The sequence below is a fragment of the Rattus rattus genome, chromosome 4 (genome assembly GCF_011064425.1).
Source record: "Rattus rattus isolate New Zealand chromosome 4, Rrattus_CSIRO_v1, whole genome shotgun sequence".
Taxonomy (NCBI): Eukaryota; Metazoa; Chordata; class Mammalia; order Rodentia; family Muridae; genus Rattus; species Rattus rattus.
In genome coordinates, this window is record NC_046157.1 from 52773372 (window position 1) to 52793609 (window position 20238).

Genomic DNA, 20238 nt, shown 5'->3' on the forward strand with positions numbered 1-20238 from the left:
GTCATTTAGTCACAGATCTGCGCGTCAGTACAAAGCCTTTGCCTGAGCATCTTTCCTAACAGCCGACCCAAGTCTTGAGCCAAACGTCTAGAAAAGGAACCGTTAGGGCAAAAGCGGTGCCGCCTCTGTGTTCCGGAGCCGAGTAACACTCAATGCTCTACACTCCGAGAACTACTTGAAAACGTAGAATAGTTAAATTCTTTTTGCTTAAAGCCATGATAAGTTCCAGTGAGAACAAATGAGAACATTTTTATTGTACTTGGGGGGATAGAGAACTAACAGAGGAACCTCCAGGACTGATATGATACACATGTGCTCAAATACAGGACATAGGCACGCACAGACACACAGAGTAACAGGAGAGTAACGTGGATAGAAACACACGTTGGCTTACTGCACTCCCAAGGGCCAGCACTTTCCTGGAACTGTAGAACTGAGAAAGTTCATTCCCCATGCTGCACAAATACTTTAACTTGGGTGTCTAGACGATCTGGCGTGGACTCTCAAACCAAAGGGCAACAAAGAATCTCAAATATGCTTTCTAATTTAACATTTTCTTTTAGTAGTAAAGGGATTTTATTTCTAAGTATCAGAAGCTAAATGGGCCATACATAGTAAATTATAAGGGGGGGGGGGAGACTGAGACTGTGTGTGTGTGTGTGTGTTTTCCTAGAATTACTATGCAGTGTGACAAAGCCATCAACAGTTGTGCCAGAGAGAAGAGCAATGACCCCAGGAAATAATAAAGCTAAAGGCATTTAAAAAAGAAAGAAGAAGGGGTTGGAGAGATGGCTCAGCAGTTAAGAGCACTGACTGCTCTTCCAGAGGTCCTGAGTTCAAGTCCCAGCAACCACATGGTGGCTCACAACCATCTGTAATGGGATCTGATGCCCTCTTCTGGTGTCTGAAGACAGAGACAGTGTACGCATATATATAAATCTTTAAAAAGAAATGAAAGGAGATAAACAGGTCTACACTTAGGCATGATCTTTATGGAGTGGCAGGAAAAATCTCAGGTTCAAACCAGAAAAGCACCTGGGTAATCCTCAATAAATACACAAAAGAGAACACTTTAGGCCTTGCTTTTGGATGTGATGTGCTTACAAACAGGCAAACAAAAATTCTGTGAGCAGGGGCTAACACAGGCTAACGTACAGACATCAGAGCAGGAAAGCACAACTGAGGGCACCGTGACATCATTCGTACAGGAGCCCTGAACCACGGCTCACAAGCCAGTGCAATGAATCTTCCTGCCTGAGGGTCACCAGGCAAGACCAGTTAAAGGGGAGGCCACACCACCCACAGGAGTCACCTTCAGCTGGTTGTTGAAAACATCAATCTCCTGCAGCTTTGACCTGGTCTCTTTCTCCACCTCGTCCAGCTGCTCTCGAAGCTGCTGCCGGGCCAGTTCCTTTGCTTCCAAGGCTCTTTTGAGGGTAAGAAGCGAATCTCCTATTTCAGAACACACAAGACAGGAGAACTTTAGCTAACAGCGAGGAACATGCTCACCTCTCATGTCACTTGCTGGGAGGGAGGGGAATGAGCGAGACTCAGTGATAAAACAAATGCCGGGCATGCTCGAAGGCCGAGGACCAAGCAGTGCCAGCATTTGGGACCGGGTGTCAACAGAACAAGGGAAACTTACAAATAAAGAAGACACCTACTATGCAAGCTGTTCTGCTGGACTTGCTTTAACTGGTCACTGAGTATCTGCTTCTCTGGAATAAGTCTTCCAAGCATCTGCTGAGATTCCTAGGGAGAGGGAGGAGACAGCAAGTGAGTGACCCTGACATCCCAGGTCCCTCCCGGTCACTTCCAACCTCACCTGCATCTTTTACACACTGCCCTGCCATGCTCTCCAAAGAATTAACTGCCAAACACGTCTCCCTTTGGTTCTGCTTCTGTGGGTGTGGCACACTGCACACTTATACGCCTTAAGCAATGTAATCCAGGTAGCTGAAACTTCAGTTCTCTCAATTGCAGAGATGCAGCACGCAGGCCACGACCTGGCTCTATGTAGGGTCAGGGTTAGCGCAGTGGGGGTCAGCCACGGCTCTGTTCTGAGTACCAGGCCTCAGTAGCTTAAACCGAGGCCGACTGCATGCCTCAAGTTAGACACAGAACTCAGAAGGACATCTGTCACGACTAGAATCCTAGATGCTACCCAAGTTTCTCCATCACACGGGAACTTTAAATCCAAGAAGAGTCCTTTTTCTTCGTCGTCCCCCCCCCCCTTTTTAAACTGGCATAAGAAAAAGTTAAACCCAAAGTGCACAAGGAGGCATTTGGAACGTCAGCGGGAGCGTGCCAAGCACAGTGTTTGTTGAATTTCAGCTGAAAGGATCTGGTAGTCACTTTAGTAAACTGGCAGCCTTGCTGGTTTACTTGACGTTTATTTTTACCTTGGTGGGGAAAATGACTCTTGTGAGAATTTCCTGTGGCGGCTCAGATCCAGCCTCTCTGCAACCCACTGTAGACTCACACTGGCATGGAGGTTAACTCAGAGAGGATTTAGAGACCTCTCAGGCTATGAGTAACCCACAGCAGACTTTCACAAAACAAAATACACAGCGGACCTTTGTCCTGGAAAACAAAGCCCACTCAGTGGTTTCAAGGCCTCTTTAAAACCCACATCAGGAGGAACCCGCTCCACTTTCTACCCACTAAGATGTCCCCCATGCAAATGGCACTTTAAAATGCATAGCCCAGGCTGGGCATAGCTTAGGGGTTAAGAACAGGGCTGTTTTCACAAAGGACTCAGGATTTAGCACTCCTCCACAGCCATGCACTCATAGGCACATATCCGCACCTAGACATAGAGACTCATAAACACACAGACACATACCCAGACACAGAGACATACAAACATGCACACATACCTACACACAGACACAGAGACAAACACACAGACACATACCCAGAAACACCGAGACACAGATATACACACAGGCATACAGAATTAAAGCAAATCTTAAAAAAAAAAAACCTTATGCTCTAAGTTTCTCCAATAGGGTCACACTGACACCAAGAGCGCCAGGACTGACTGCAGAGTGTGAATGAACAGGAGGAGCGAAGGCCTTACTGCCTGTGTGTTTCTCTTCCTCAAAGCATGAGCTGCGGTCACCTCACTAGTTATGCAGGATCTGCACCTACCAATAATGAACACTTCTGTGTCTGGTACTAAATGTGTTCAGTCACAACTGTGGCACACGGAGCACATGATCCTTACCCTAAATATCTTTGGGTAACATTTTGCCCAGATTTCTCAGTAATAGCTAATTTTAGAAAGCTTCAAGGGCAGGGTATGGCAGCTCACACTTTTAAGCTAAGCACTAGATAGAGGCAAGTGGATCTCCTCAAGTTCAAAGTCAACCAGAGCTATAGAGTGAGACTCCCATCTCAAAACAAATGAACAAATAAATAATAAATAAATAAAATAAAAGGAGCTACAATGCAGAAGAACATACTTCAAAAAAGTAAAGATAATTTTTAATATTTGAAAACAATTTCTGGCCATGAACTTCATACTAGTTATTTTCCTGATCACAGCCTCAATCTCACACGGATGCTACATTCAATTACAGGAAACAACAGACAGAACAGAATGGGAACCTCTTCTGAGGGAGGATGCTCCTCTCTGAGTAACGGCAGCAGTCACAGGGGGAGGGTCTAACTCGGGAGTGTGTTGCCTAGAATGCTCACAGACGTGTGGGATCCCCAGCACCGCCAACACCACAAAGGCACAGATCTGTAAGGGCCCTTGAACTCCATCATAAATCAGCTTGCTCTCGCTGGCTAAAAGACACACCACCACAGTGAAACAGAATACATATATTTTTCCAGTAGCTGTATAGGGGTATAGGGGAATACTCACTAAGCTTATACTGGATTCAAAGTCTCAATATATTTAAAAGGACTAAAGTCACACAAAATATTCATTCAGATGACATAAGTAAACAAAAAATAAATACGTACTTCAAAGCCAAACAATATAAGTCTACTTAGAAATCAAAGAAATGACAAAAGTCAATAAATGAAAGCGTAATGTCTAAAACCTCATGGAATACAGCTATGGCTGTGGTGACAATAATTATAATTCAAAAGAGTTATAATAATCCTGCTAATAAATGGAGAAAAATTAAGTTAAACTCAAAATAAGTAAAGGGAGAAAAATGACAAGAAGAGCACTTAAGTTGATGGAATATAACAAAAACACATCACAGAGAAATCATCACAGACAAGAGCTTGTCTGAAGAGTATTGATAAAGCCAAGATGGTTTAATCCACACCTTTAATCCCAGTGCTCTGGAGGCTGGGACAGGCAGATCTCTTGAGTGAGAGGCCAGCCTGGGCTACAGAGCCAGTTCCCGGGCAGCCAAAGGTATACAGTGAAACAAAACAAGGGAGGGAGGGAGGGAGGGAGGACAGAAAACAATAAAATCAGTAAGCTTCCTGATTGGTCGATGGGTTGGTGGAGGAAGCACAGGCAGGGGAGCAGGAAGGGGAGCAGGAGGGAGGAGCTGAGCCAGGGAAGAGAGTGAGAGGCAATGGTAGCCACCAGGAAAGAAGACAGACACATCACTACAGATGCTACAGACTGACTGACAGCTCTATGAACATATATTTGATCATTTAGATAATTGAACAAACTAATTAAAACATACATACTGAAAGAGTCGTGAAGAAACACAAAGTTTCAGTAGCTTTATTATCTACAGAACACAATTTTCTTACTTTTTTTTTTTATTTTTCTGAGACAGGAATTCTCTGTGTAGCCATGGCTGTCCAGGAACTTGCTCTGTAGACCATGCAGGCTTTGAACCTGCCTCTGCCTCTCTAGCACTGAGATTAAAGGCCTGTGCCATTGCCCAGCTTGGATACAGTTTTCAATTAAAAAGTCTCACAACAAACAAACCTTAGAGCTTTCACTACTGTCACCAAAATGCCTCAACATCAACATCTCTAGAGTTCTAGGAAGAAGAGCATTCAGTACCAATCTATGTTGAGGCCTGTATTAACCTCATGCCAAAACTAGATGAGGACATTCACAAGAAAACTTCCAATCAGTCTCCATGGATGAGCATGAGAAACTCCTGATAAAACAATAGAAAACGATCTAATAAAATGTTTATGAATTATACACTGTGACAGAGTGTGCTTAGTCAGGAATGGACCCCTGGCTTAATGTTCAAAGTTCAATCACTGTGAACCACCTTATTAACAAAATAGAGGGAAGAAACCTCTGTCACCTCAGTAGGGGCCAAACAGGACAAGGGCCCAATCAGCCGCCCATCCATGACTAAGGCCCAAGACAAGCACTTACTTCTTATAGAATATATACAGAAAGAATAGACACATATTATATACATATATAATTATATATAACATACACATACTATATGTATATAACTATAACTATATACTTATTAGAGGTCCTGTTCAATGCAGTAAGATTGAAAACAAAAGAAAAAAGGAAAACAGAAGATACACAGGCTAGAAAAGGAAAATCTTAGAGATTAACATGGGTACACTGAAAACGAAAGGTTCTGCGAAAGGTTCTGCTGCAATATGTAATGACCCAAGCGCAAGGCCATGTGATTCGATATTGTTAGGATGATGGATCTTTTCAGATTAACCTATAAATGCAAGGAATTTCAACATAATTGTTTTTTTTTTTAAATTTTAAAACGAAACCAAGAAGCGATTCCTGTGTTGGCAATGTAAAGGATTTCAGAGAGACAGAAAATAAAATGGAGAAGAGAGAGAGGGGAATAGAGAATTCACACTACTTATCACCATGATTATCGACAACCAGGAGAAAGGACAGACAGAGCAAGGAACACAATCCAGAACAGACCTGTAAGAGAATATTCAGTTAGCTTTCCGTGGCTACCAAGGGAAGTGAAAGGGAGTTTTCAGCCAATGGTGCTGAGTACCTGTCTGTATGGATAAAGATCTGTTACCCTCATCTTCACTGCATGCAACATCAACTGGAAGTGGATTTGGACCCAAGCACAAGAAACAGCCCAAAGAAAGCATACAGAATGCACTTATCTCTTAATTTCTTAGAACCAAAGGAAAAATTAGCAGACTGGACCTTATCAAACATAAACACCTGCCCTTAGGAAAATGCCACATGTGACCAGCAAGTGGACCTGTCGGCGCGGGCGCATGCCCGTGAACCAGTACTTGGAGAGCAGAGGCCCAGTACTTGGAGAGCAGAGGCCCCATGAGTGCCCCAGGCACAAAGCAGGCCTAGTCTACAGAGTTTCAGACCACCAGGGATACAGGGCAGATCCTGGCAAGATCCTATCTCAAATGTCAACCAAACAAAACACAACAAGCGAAGAGATTAAGTGAAACTGAGGGAGAAAATGTCATATATCAGCAAAACAAGTTATCTGACGAATGGCTCGCTGATGGAAAAAAAATGTAAGGAACTCAACATTCTTCAATCCAATAAAAAGAGACCAAAGATTTGTTCAAACAAAACACACATGCCAGTGAACACCCGAAACAGCGCTCAACAGCTTTAGAATGCAGAGGTGCAAACCAAGGCCACAGCGCTACGTCCCCACCTGAAGGGGTGAAGCTCAAAATATCAGATGCCATGAGGAGGAGGAGCAAGCCCACCGCTCACCTAAGCTGTCAGAGTAACGGACAAACACACCAGCGGTGCTCACCAAGCCCATGAAGAGCAATTCACAGGGAAACGTTTGCCCAGGGGAAACAAAATGTTTCCACACAAGACCTGCACATATAAATTCTCCCAAACTGGAGCAAGCATGATAGCTCAGCTGGGGAAGACTCATCAAGCTGAGAACATGAACTCACATGGCAGGAGAGGAAACACCACCCTCGAGCTCACCTCCACATGCATGTCCCCCACATAATAAGTAAAAATGTAGGAAAATGATTTTAGCTCCCAAACTGGGTAAATAGTGGAATACTTACCTAGAGAGAAAGGAGCCCACTTACTCCCTCAACATGAGTAAACCCTTAGCAACACGCTGAGAGAAAGAGCCTGACACCGACAGACCGCCTGGATAATGCCAGCATCCAACAGGAGGGCAGCAAGAGGAAGGCAGAGGCACTCCAGCACTCCACTGTACCCACCCAGTCAGCATGGCCGGCACTCTCATACCCACGAAAACACTTGATGCACAAACTCACTGCAATTATCAAAGGAAGGCCAACATCCCACTGACGGACAACGTGTCCCTTGTGACCCGACTCCCACCTGCTCCGGCCCGTGGTCTTGGTGCTGTGACTTGCCTGCCATAGCCTGGGACAGCCTCAGGACAGTCACAGCTCTTCCCTTGCCTTGAGCTTGCTCCCTACATATACCCAAAGCTCAACTTATCACTGCTTTCAGATCCTTGCTCAAATGTCACAGGAAACAGCTTCAACAGAAACTGTCCACAAGACCTGGATCACACTGAATTTTCCCTACTCCAAGATCCCTCCACCCCTCACCACTCAGCCTCTATGGCACTCTCCATATTCTAATGGCACCAAGTTGAGCATTCCTGATCTGAGAAGCTGCCATCTAACGCTATAATCTGCAATGGTTTGAAGATTGACATGAAGCCTCAAGTGGAAATCCAGCACCTGACCTGACAATTACAGTGCATGCATTAAAATATCACACAATGAATTTCATGTCTAGACTGGGCGCCTTCCCCTAAGATACTCATTATATGTTATAAATATTCTAAGTACAAAACAAAACAATAACAAAACCTGAAATTCTAACCCTTCTGGCCCTAAGCGAATGGGAGAGAGAAGCCCGCCCCTCTGTACTTAGGTGGCCCCGCAGAGAACAGCCCAGAAAGCAGACTCCAGTCAGACTAGAGGTTCTTTGCTGCAGCCTCCGGGTCCACAGAGGCCTTGCCCTGCCAGAGCAGCCTTAGGAAATGGTTGTGGGTTTACTTACAAGCAAGGACACAACCTAGGTGCATCCCGCTTGCCCCAGTGCCTGATGAATGCTAGATGGTGAACGTCTGCTGAGTAAGCGAGCGATTCAAGCTCAGCCATGGAACCCACCTGCAACTGTTGCTGTAAGTGGGTGATCTCCGCAATTCTCAGCTCTCTAGACTTGTTTGTGCTCTCGATTTCTTGCCTCTGGGTTGCCAGTCGACACCTGATATCCTGAAGTTTTCCTTCCAGCTGATGCTTTTTGTCATTCTTCAACAAAGGAAAACGGCAGGGTGAGTGTGAGGTCAACGCCCCCCCAGTGCTGGGCTACCCAGTGCAGGCCACACTCACCAGAGCTTCTAACTCAAACTCCAGAGTCTTCCTCCTCGCCTTCAGAACCACGATGCCCTCCTGGTCCTTGTTCCTCTGAGTCAGGAGTTCCTGTCTCCGGTTCCGTTCCCATTCAAGCTGTCGCTGCCGTTCAAGCTCCCGTTTTGCCGCCTGTAGTTACAGACAGCTTGTTATCTTTTTAGTTCTGACACTGTGCAATGTCTCTTTTTTAAGAATGCCCAGTAAGCCCTTTCTTCTAAAGGTGAAACATCTTACACTGCAGCACTCACTAACACCGGCTCTGACTGAGTTGCCCTACACCCCCTTCCCACTCCAGCCCATTCCTCATGCCTCCCCAGAAGCACAGTGGGCTAACTGTGTCCTTGTTTACACTCACAGGGAGGAAGGGAATTTTTTGTAATTACTAAAATCCTCAAGGAAAATACCAAGTAAGCGTGACTTTCTTCTGCTGAAGGAGACGTTGCTACCTGTAAGTTGAACGTTCCTTGTCCACATGTTGATGGAGATCACCCTAGATGTCTGCATGGCCTCATTGGTTAACCACCACCCCAATGTGAAAATCCCATATTTAACTATTTAGTGCAGTTTTGAACCTAGAAGCGTTTGCATTCAGACTTCCACACTGGGCACAATCTAAACAACCTGTACTGGCTGGGTTTATGTCAACTTGACCTAAGCTAGACTCACAACAGAGGAAGGAGCCTCAGCTGAGGAAATGCCTCCATGAGATGCAGCTGTAAGACATTTTCTCAATTTGCGATCAATAGAGCCACCATGGGCTGGGCCATCCCTGGGTTGGTGGTCCTGGGTTCTATAAGGGAGCAGGCTGAGCAAGCCAGAGAGAAGCACCCTTCCATGGCCTCTGCATCAGCTCCTGCCTCTAGGTTCCTGCCCTGTTTGAGTTGCTGCCCTGATTTCCTTTGGAGATGGGCAGGTGTGTGAGAGATTCTTGGCCATGCTGTTCCGTCACAGTCACAGATACCTTAAGACAACAGCTCTAAAAGCCGGGGATTCCCACCTTCTTAATCATGCATTTTCTTCTAAAACAGAAACGCTGTAATTTCAAAGTGTTAACCTAGTCTACAATGACTGCTAGGCAGGGCGCATGGCACTCAGTGTGACTGCCCCTCACGTAGCAAGCTCTCAGCTACACTGCGACGCCCTGGCGGACAGACAGTGATGTCAGTCCCCCGCACATACTTAGGCTGCTGTGGTCAATCCCCGGCACCCTGTTGTCTGTATATAACTGCAAAGCTGCTGACGACTACACACTGTCTCGAAGGCATTAACTAGAAGATAACAAAACTTTTTTTTGGTTCTTTTTTTTTTTTTTGGAGCTGGGGACCGAACCCAGGGCCTTGCGCTTCCTAGGCAAGCGCTCTACCGCTGAGCTAAATCCCCAACCCAACAAAACTTTTTTAAAAAGATTTAGTTTATGTGCATTGGTGTTGGGCTTGCATGTATGGTAGAAGGTGCCAGATCCCCTAGAATTTGAGTACAGACAGCTGTGAGCTGCCATGTAGGTGCTGGGAATTGAACCCTAGACCTCTGGAAGAGCAGCCAGAGCTCTTAACCAATGAGCCATCTTTCCAGCCCCTCCAAAAACACTTTTTAATAAGGAAAACCTTGTCTTTATGTCTGGTTCTCATGGGAGGACGGTGGTAGTATACTCAAACAAGAGAGACAAGAAACGGCTTCCACTATCCAGGTGGACTTCTCACCAAATCACCCCTTCTACTAGCAGGCAAATAGAGACAGTGTGTAAGTTAGCATTCCCAGGCGCTGGGAGAAGGGTGCATGGGGAGCGTGGTCATGACATGTTCTGGACTAGGTGGTGAGGACTGAGCAAGCTGGATGCACTAAACCTCACAAGGACAGGAGGGTGCGCCTGACTCTGCCCCACAGTGGGAGCCGAGGCGCTGCTCACCTCCCGCCTCTCGATCTCCTTCCTTCTCTCCTCCTCTCTCTGCCTCTCCAGCTCCCGCTGCTTTTCTAGCTGCTTCTCCAGCTCTAGCTGTCTCTTGCGCTCCTGTTCCTGGCGCTCCCGCTCTTTCCTCTCTTGCTCGGCGCGCTCCAGCTGAGCCAGCCGCTCCTGCTCCTTGCGCTGCTGCTCCAGGAGGGCCTGCCTGCGCTTCTCCAGCTCCAGGTTGCCTCGCTCGAAGTTCTCCCGCTTCTTATCTTCAAATGTCACTTTGAAACACAGCAGGTATCAATCACGGGAAACCATTTCCAAAGAAGACGCAGGTGCATACTTGCAATACAAACCCAAAGCCAGAACTGCCCAGTCCCTGTGATGCCTTTGATTGCAGGGGGAAAAAAAAAAACAGAAAAACACGAAGCCAAAATATCCCGAGAGTGTCATCTCCTGCTTAAAATTACAAATGAATATGTCCTGCCAACAGAAAAGGACAATCCTAGCTAAGAACATTGGGCTTGACAGGGAAATTTCATTTCTGCCATCATCAGTGTGGCAATCTCACACTCAGGGACAGATGCTCCTTCTCAGCCCCGTTCCTCTGACTCATTCTTCTGAGATGCGATTCCTACACTCGTCTCCATGTTGGCCAACCACAGGTAGATCTTAATCTTCCATTAAGATCTGTGCCTTAGGGGTTGGGGATTTAGCTCAGCGGTAGAGCGCTTGCCTAGGAAGCGCAAGGCCCTGGGTTCGGTCCCCAGCTCCGAAAAAAAGAACAAAAAAAAAAAAAAAAAAAAAAAAGATCTGTGCCTTAGATCTTAATGGAAACCACGTGTGGCAGCATGCACTTGCAATCCCAGCATGCACTCAGAGACTCAGGAAGATTGCTGCGAGAGTGACCAGCTTGAGACATACCACGACCTTTATGTCACCTAATGTAATACTCCTGAGAGTATAATCACAGTGATGTTCAAATTCCTCACTGAGCTTAACACACAGCCTTGCTCGTTGGTATTTGCAGTAAGTATTTTATCACCGAACCAAACCGAGAGGCAATGTAATCAGCTGGAGGACTCGAATGCCTGAGCCAATCAATTAAGTGGGGAGCAGGGAAAACGCAGCCAGGTGACACCGGCAAAGCAGTCAGAACAGAGACTTAATTTAAACTGCTTCTGAGCAGCTTTATCAATAATTCAGAACCACGCCATCAGACTAACTTAACAACACAATAGATTTGCCATTAAAATGAGGGTTAAAAATCAGCTCACATTAAAACTAACATACGCTCCTTTGGTTAGCAAAATAAAATAACGATGTGTGGCCCTCACTTTTACTGCTGCCCTGGTGACACCAAGAACCACCTTAACAGCAGAGTTGAGTGCTCTATACTCCATGAAAACACCTACACAGGAGGAAACCGGATCCCACTTAAAGGATGGAGTAAAGGTGCATTCAACGCGAGTCCAAACGCCTGCGCCTGCCTCTGGGCGGCTGCAGCAACGGCCAAGCATCAGAAACCAAGTGTGTCCGGCCCCACTCCTGCTGCCATCTTGAGCCAGAGCCCCCCTCAGCTGCTCAGACTCAGGGCCGCTCACCAGGCAGCTTCTTTTCCGCCTGCTGCTCATCCTCTGACGATGGCTCCTCGGGCAGCCGCTGGTCTGCAGACGAAGAGCTTATGACGGACATCCCACTGCCAGAGCGAACTCTTCTGCAGGAAGACAGAAGAGCAACACATAGCACCACACAGAGCTGCGGGCAGCCCCGCACCAGGCAGGGGCAGGAAGGGCCGACTGCCTCACGGTGGAGCAGGCTTCGCCAGTGACAAAGTACATTGGTTTTCTCTTCTCACAAGGTTTTTAAATAGGCAGTTAAATGTCATTAGAGTCCCAGTGCCACGCTTGCTCAAAAGTTCCTGCTAGAGACGCAGCTCAGTGCTGACACACGCTTGCATGTGTAAGATCCTGGGCTCCAGCACTCTCCAAACCATCATGCGCCCCAAAACCAACAAGCAGTTCAGAACTGCCACGTGAGTCAGAACAGCCGATGAGGGCTGACTACGGACCCACTCAGTGCAGCTGACTAGGGTCAGTGCCTTCCCTTTAGAAACACTATTTCAGTCCCTCCTAAGCACAACATATACTTACCATTCTGAAAACAAATCAACTCAATTATTAATAAGTGTCATTGAGCCCTTAGAACATTCCCTCAGCTGGGGATGGCAGCACACGACTTCAGTCCCAGCACTCAGAAGGCAGAGGACGGGAGAGCCCCAAGAACTCAAGGCGGTTTGATCTACACAGTGAGTTCTAGGACAGCCAGGGCAAAACAAATCTAATCTCTCATTCTAAATGCTGTCCTGACGTGTTCCTGAGGCTGTGAGGTTTGCTGCCTGCCCTTCCTCCCTGTGGGGTTCCATTTTGCTCCCAGCCACAGGAAGCAGAGATGACGGCTCCATGGCTCTCTCTCTCCCTTTAACAGAGACTGTGCCCAAGCCTCACCTGAAGTCTGAGGCTCCTCATGGAGTCTCAGGTCTTACACGGTCTCTCACCAGGTAAATGGAACTCTGGGATGGTGTGTAGATACACAGTCACTGCAGGCTTCTCCTGACTACCTATCTCCTGAGTCTGTTTATTCTGGGGAATTTTTGAGAATTATTTTCTTGATTATACTTTCTACATTACCAGCACGTTTGTTACTTCTTGGATGTGTGTGATTTGCAGGCGTGACCATGTCTGCTCACTCAGGTTCTTCTTCACTGTGAGCTTACGGTAATAGGTGAGCTTCGGTATTGGTGGGCTCGAACATGAACAGCCTCGGTCCTGTACTTGATTGCTTCTCCTGTGCTCCGTACAGAAGACCAGGGGGAGACCAGGCCCAACAGGGAACTGAGGTAAACCCTTCAATTCATGGAGAGCTGATCTTCGTGCCAGCAAAGCAAACAGAGCCAAGTTTGGAATCCATGCAAAACTCTTTCAAGAATAAAATGTCACTTACCTAAAAGAAGGAGGGATGTATTCTGGAGGCAGGACAGGCGGCAGTGGCTGACCAGACATAGCAACATCAATCAGGTGCATCGCTAGGATGAATTCTTCTGCGGTGAGCTTTCCATCTTGATCAATGTCGGAAAGATTCCTAATCCAACAGAAAATTCATACAATCCAGTTCACGAAAATGGACAATTCTTACTATTCACCAGCGACTTGCAAGTTCTCTTTCCTTACTCTGATCCTGGGCCAAAAGAGTCTTTCTGTGTGCCAGCTTCTAGAGCAGCACTGTTTCAGACTGCTGGAAGGATAAACAGGACGCTCGGTACGAGGGACCGATGCTGACTTAATGGTAATGCTCCTGTCTAGGTCCCTGCAAGCCCCTTTAAACCACACTACACTCAAGTTCTTGTAATGTTAGAATCCTACCTGCTAGACAAAGAACAGACAAAATAAAGGATAAAACAGCAAATTATGTCCTGTCTATAAGACACAGCAGCCCTGTCATACCACATCAACTCTTGCCGAGACGTGAGGGGCAACATATAAATGAATGGGCATGTCTGCTTACAATGAAACCACCTACGAGAATGGGAGAGGTTAGGTCCCGCGCAGGGGCCTTTCACTATGTGGGGGTTGATCTTTCTAGTGTCCAGGCCCTCTCTGAGGTGGGGGCATTTCTGGACCTCACTGTAGCGATACAATCCTCATCTGGCTTGAACTTGCCCACAAGATCAAGGCAGTAAACAGCTGACTTCCCAATCACACTTAGAGCTCACATTTACTCACAAGGTCAACAGCACAAGCTGAGGAAATCAGACTAAATGGTCTTTAAAATTCTCATTCTCCCATACTGGCTAAGAGCCACCAAAAGTAAAGTATTCTTTTAGTGTGAAGAAGAAAAATACAACAGTGTAGCAGCGATGCCTCAGATGTCTTAAGAGCTAAATCATCAGTGAAAAATGGAAGAAAGTCGGACAGCAGCCTAAGACCCTTCCAACCAGCTGCGCACAGGCTACACCTCAGCCCTGTCCAGAGGGGCCTAGGACGCTGGTTGGACCAGACCTCTGCGTGTGTCCTAGGTAGGGAACACCAGTAGTTGGTCTAGTCTAAGGAAAAGGCAGGCTGTCTGTGACACAGAAGGGAAGAAGAGAGGACAATGTGCTCAGTCAGTTCCTTGTAGAGCAGATGCATGACATGCTTGCACCACATGCCAAGACCTGGCGAGTCAGCAGAAGGCACCAGGCCTATTTTCCAGGCAGCTAGCAACACAAGACAAAAAGAGGCAGGCTTCATAAGAAATGATTCTAAAAAAAAGAAGTAAATAATTTCGGTTAACGTTTAAATGTAAGGAAGCTTGCCCGGCCGGGGCAGCACTCATCCAGGCCTACTGGAGGTCGTATGCACTAGCAGGGGAATCGTGTGCATTTCAAAGGCAGTACATACACTCTGCATCACTAGGCTCAGCCCAAGAGCAAAAGGCAAAGTAAACTCTGCTCAGTGGTTTACACCCGAGGGTGACGCAGTGCTCAAGAGGCCCATGCTAATGTCTGCAGACATTCTGGGTTGGCCACCAGTACAGATGATCCAATAAAGTGAGGGCTAGAGATGGGGTCGTGCACAGGGCAGCCCAGAATAAAGGATCTTTGTCCCCAAGTGTCACAGTGCCAAATCTGAAAAGTCTCACTCTAAATCTAATTGTCATTTTACAGGAAACATAGAAACAAATTAAACACCACCAGAGGGACATAATGAAGTCAAGCCATTAGGAAAATACTCAATAAATTACCTCATTTGTTCTGGGAAGACTTGGGGAAGACGTAGAGAACAAGAAAGGGTAATGTAGAGATGAAGGGAATTTTTCGAATATACCAGTTAATGAGCTGGAGAGGTAGCGCAGCAGTTATGAGCACCAACTGCTCTCTCCGAGGACCTAGGCTTGGTTCCAGCACTACAGAGGGGCTCACAGTCCTCTCTCCACACCCAGGGGGCGCTGCCCTCTTCTGGAGCTGGTCTTTTGGTCTTTGCTACTTGGTGGGCTCCCCTTTCCTCCACCTTTCTCCACATTTTCCTACCCTTTCAGCTCCCTTACATAGATAAGAGAGAAAAAGGAGAGAGAGGAAAGGAAAAAGAACCCGGAATAAAGTCAGAGTTCCAACAATATTGTTATATTAGGGGCAGCAAGTTCCTTGGAGAAAGATTGATCTTTGTCTTAGATCAGGATATCTAATTTCTTGTTTCTTCTTTGCATATGACTACTTAACAAACTACAACCAATAACCCACCACCCCTTTCAGGGCCCTAGCATTTATCTACCCTCTGAGAAGTCCCCAGAATTCCAAATGTCACACAATGGCAGAAAGTACATGCAGCTTGCAAAATCACTCCCCCCCCCACCCCAAGAGCATGAGGCAAAGCCTAGTCTGCTGCTATGGACAACCTGAAGCAGGCCCACACCCCACACCCCACACCTGGGATTAAAAGGAAAACACTGTGGTGGTTTGAATATGCTTGGCCCAGGGAGTGGCACTACAAGGGGTGTGGCCTTATTAGAATATATGTGGCATTGTTAGAGCAGGCGTGACCTTGTTGAAGAAAATGTGCCGCTGTGGGCTTGGGCTTTAAGACCCTCCTCATAGCAGCCTTCTGATAAAGATGTGGAACTCTCAGCTCCTCCCGCACCATGCCTACCTGGATGCCATTCTCCCACCTTGATGATAATGGACTGAACCTCTTAACCTGTAATCCAGCCCTAATTAAATGTTCTTACAACAGTTGCTTTGGTCACGGTATCTGTTCATAGCCAGAAAAACCCTAAGACAAACATATTCCCATAATATTTCTGTGTTTTTTAAAGAAACAAAAATTCTCACTAAACTCTTCTGATCTCCAAGGGCACCAGGCCTGTACTTGGTATACAGACATACATGTAGACGACAAGACAGACACACAGACACACAGACACACACACACTAATTAATATTAATTAAATATTGTATAGGTTTGTTTTACTCCTTGAACGAATAACACTATAAAAACTATTAGCTGCTGTAAGGTGTTTGAAGATTAGCTCATTAATTGACATGACTGACTACTTAAATATTTAGATTAACTCCTGGCACAACGGTTACAGTTAAAGGAAAAACAAGTATTTATAGGTAAAAAAATACAGAGGATGGTCTGAAGTCATTGGCAAAAAGGAATCTGGCCTTGGGTTAAGAATTGTTAGCCAGGGGCTAGAGATATGGATCAGCAGTTAAGAGCACTGACAGCTCTTCCAGAGGTTCAAATCCCACATGGCAACTCACAACTGTTTGTAACTCCAAGATCTGACATCCTCACACAGACATATATGCAGGCAAAACACCAATGCATATAAAATGAAAATAAATAAGTTATTAAAAGAAAAAAGAATTATTATTAGACCATACTTTAAGTTCTTAGGGCTTATCATGCTATCCCTGTCATTGAAGAGCAGTGATTATCACAGCTCATTAAAAACTAAGCATATTCCATCCTCTCTAAATAAGGATGTGACTCTCAAATCCTGGGAGGAAAACACCCCTTAGTGAGTTTCTACTTTATACAAACCAAGGAACTTGTACTTCCTTACCAGATTGAAGCCAGCTGAGCCTGGGGTAAACTTGATTGCATGAGAATAGTTCTTGCCTGGGGACCTAACCAGGAAGAAAAAGGACACAGATGAATCCTCGAACACTCCATGAGAGTCCAGAGCTCTGCTGCACACAGGTTTCCTGCAGTCTCACGCAGCCCCAGCACTGCACTCCTTCCCTGCAATTATGCAGGAGCTTTGGGAAAGAGAAGAAGCCCCAGCAGCAGGGAAGAATCTAGAAGCACAGGAGAGTCAGATTCAGCTGACCAGGTGACCAGTGAGGAGTGGAGAAGACTAGAGCTTCAGGCTGGGTGGGCTGGACTTGAGTCTCAGCACTTGGGATGCAGAGGCAGGAGGATTTCTGTGAGTTTCTACACAATGGGTTCTAGGAAACTGAGGCTGTTACAGAGAAACCCTGTCTCAAAAATCCAAAGACCAGAGCTTCAAGCAGTCTGCCCTTTTGGTCGGATTATTCCTTTTTTTTTTGTATGGTGGGCTTTTATTTATGGAGACACTATACCTATAGATTGAATATCTTCTGTCACAGAGGCCACCAGCTGGTTTCATCACGGCTAAGAGACTCTTAGAGGAAGAGGCCTTAGCAGGTCCTCTAATGGCACCGACCATGTCACCACATATGCATTAAGCGTGTGAGTAGCTGAAGGTCACTTTCAACTTAAGCACCATCATTCCCAGCGAGGAATAGCTTTAGCTCTAAGACTAAAAACTGCAACCCGCAGATTTTGAGTGCTGGGCCAGTGGCAGGGAAAGGCAAGTCATAGTGCAGCACTGTCTCAAAGGTGTAGTCCCAGGAACACCCATGGACCAAGGAATGGGAAGATTCCTTTCCCATGTATAAACCCAGGTGTCCATTATTTTCCAAATGTCACCTGACTGTGGAACACAGAAGTGTACATGCTCTTGCACAGCCAGGAGCAGAGGCTGCAACGTCCTCAAATGAAGGGAAGCATCCTAACCAGCGAGATGCTATGGCCCAGTTGCTGAGGGCTGGGGTAGGGAGCGGGGCAGCTCCTTGCTCACAGGCTTGCTTGTGTTCAGGGCTCGTGAGTACATCTGTCACTCACGTAAGGCACCATAACACCAAGCTTGGCACCCATGTACAGCACCCAGCAGGGGCTAGTTACCAGGGTTACAGATAATACACTGCAGGAAAGTGCACATTAATGTACACACGCAAACACACACGCACACACACACACGCACAACACACACACACACACACACACACACACACACGGAAACTCACACACACACACACACACACACACACGGAAACTCACACACACACACACACACGCAAACACACACACACACAGTGTGCATATGTTCTTGACTCATTTTCTAAGTGGACTGACAGAGAGGAAGTTCCCCTGGCACCTCAGGGGCGCCCCCTTCCCTCTCCTCCTTAACTTTCCTGGTGAGAAGAGCCAACTCCTAATGTGTCTGTTGGGCCTGGCTCGCTCTGCTCAGGTCATTACACGTGATGTAATCAGAACCTTCACTGCTGCACACTTAGCATTGTGGGATTACGTCACGATTACCCACCAGACTTCAGTGACATTCAGGCAGCTTCCAGATTGGGGTTCTCATGAATGGGAGTCGCTGTTTTGGCAGTGTTGAGAGTAGTAAGTGTTAAGTAATTTTTATGATTAATGTAAAGAGTATCAAGTTATTAGGGCACAGTGAAGTGAGGAAGGCTTGCTGGCCACGTTCTTTAGACTGTAACACTACTCAGAGAGCTAGCAATATGAAAACAGAACAAAGTCAGAGAGCGTCCTTCACTTGCTACCCCTCTCTCCACTAGTGTACACCCACTTCGGCCGCAGCGACTGTGGGGACTGACTACCCAGGTACAGGTGCCAGGGGACTTGCGCCAGTCTTTGCCTGATATTAGTGAAATGAGGTGCCTGACCTCTGTGATGAAGGAAATTCTACGCCAGCGTGGGCTGGCAGAGGACGGCGCCCAGGCCAGCCAGGACGGCTCATCGTTTATAAATACTTTACTGAAACTCTTCTGGGCCACTGTCTCAGGATGAGAACCGGCTACTCTGGGGATGCAGTGTCAAAGATGCAAGAATTGCAACTGCTGTGCGGACAGCTTACTCCTCACAGAAAAGTTTATTGCTCCCTGCCCTGGAAGATCACAACTATCTCCACAACTAGAACCCTCACTGTAAACATCAAAATAGATCCAAAACTAAGACAGGGCTTTCAGGAAGGCCAGAACTGAGCTCTGATCTGGCAGAGCGTCTCTGTGGCAGCACACGCACATACATAAGGGCGTCGGTGAGATAGTACCGCTTACAGGAAGCTCTCAGAGACAACGTGCCTCCCTCCGTGTCTGCGGAGGGGACCTGAACACATGAAAAAAATGTAATTATATGGAACTGATGCTTTCAGTCCAACAAAGGGAAACTAACACTGGCTCTCACACTTAACCAGTGCATAACCACACGGTGTACTCATGTTTCGGAATACAACCCAGCACAGAAACACGCCTCTGCGAAGAGGAGAAAGCACTAATCTGCTGCTCAGAGGACTGCCACGGCAGCCACACACCTGCAGGGTCAGCTCTCTCTCACAGGTGCTGCTTGTCATCGTGGAGAACTTACTCGTAAGTCTGCTTCTATATTTCAGTGTTGCTATATCGTTTGTCCCTGACTTTGTGCATGTGTGTGTGTGTTACATATTTATGTAACAAATTCCTAGATAATGATACCTGCTCAGTTCCTATGATAGTGTTTCAGGCTGATCAACATGGCCGCCTAAACACAGTCTGAACAAGAGTGACACCAATGGATACGCTCACGTGGATGGAGGAAAGGCACAAGCCTCAGCCCTACACAGAGACCTGCAGGCCTTGGTTTTAAAAACACGGGGTAATATATATCGACTTATGTGAGAGGGGGAGTGTGTGTCTAGCCAGCTGTGTGAGTTAAGTCACTGGAAAATGCTCGCGGGGGAAATGCTCTCGGAAGTAAGGGTCATTCTGCAGCTGGGTCAGCTGGCGTCCCAACACACTTGACACCAAGACGTCTGCTGGTGGGGATCCACACACACCAGCCATGGGCATTTGCCGTGGGTCAGTTAGGCTGCAGGACATGCACAAGTCTCAAAAGAATTGTACAGAATTCGCTCTCTGATTTGCCGTTTCTCATGCTGGCATAGACATGAGTAGACAGGACTCAGATCTTAGAAAGTGTTTGTTCTCTGCATGATGGCTTGCCCAGTCAGCTCATCTCCTTCCCTGTCCACTTGTCAGGATTGGACAGGTCATAAGAGGGCTCTGTTCACCTTCATTAAAGATTATGCTTTTCATAACACACTCTAGAAAACCCACCAAGATCCTGCAAATTAATTCTTAGACGAAAAAATGATACCAAAGAGAGGAGCACCGGGCAATCAGGACAGCAGAGTTCCTCCCTCCCACCCCA

The 20238-nt window shown here is 46.6% G+C and overlaps 1 protein-coding gene across 3 annotated transcripts in view; it reads right to left on the minus strand.

The window, feature by feature from the left end:
* Itsn1 (intersectin 1) overlaps nt 1–20238 on the minus strand; it is a 176310-nt gene that overhangs the window by 81238 nt on the left and 74834 nt on the right. For all 3 annotated transcript variants that reach the window (XM_032900414.1, XM_032900413.1, XM_032900412.1), the window contains exons 9-16: nt 16784–16847; nt 13181–13318; nt 11782–11894; nt 10196–10458; nt 8269–8418; nt 8047–8187; nt 1665–1752; nt 1313–1452 (exon numbers count right to left, since the gene is read on the minus strand). In XM_032900414.1, the coding sequence (XP_032756305.1) occupies nt 1313–1452; nt 1665–1752; nt 8047–8187; nt 8269–8418; nt 10196–10458; nt 11782–11894; nt 13181–13318; nt 16784–16847 (1097 nt within the window). The remainder of the gene's footprint in view (nt 1–1312; nt 1453–1664; nt 1753–8046; nt 8188–8268; nt 8419–10195; nt 10459–11781; nt 11895–13180; nt 13319–16783; nt 16848–20238) is intronic.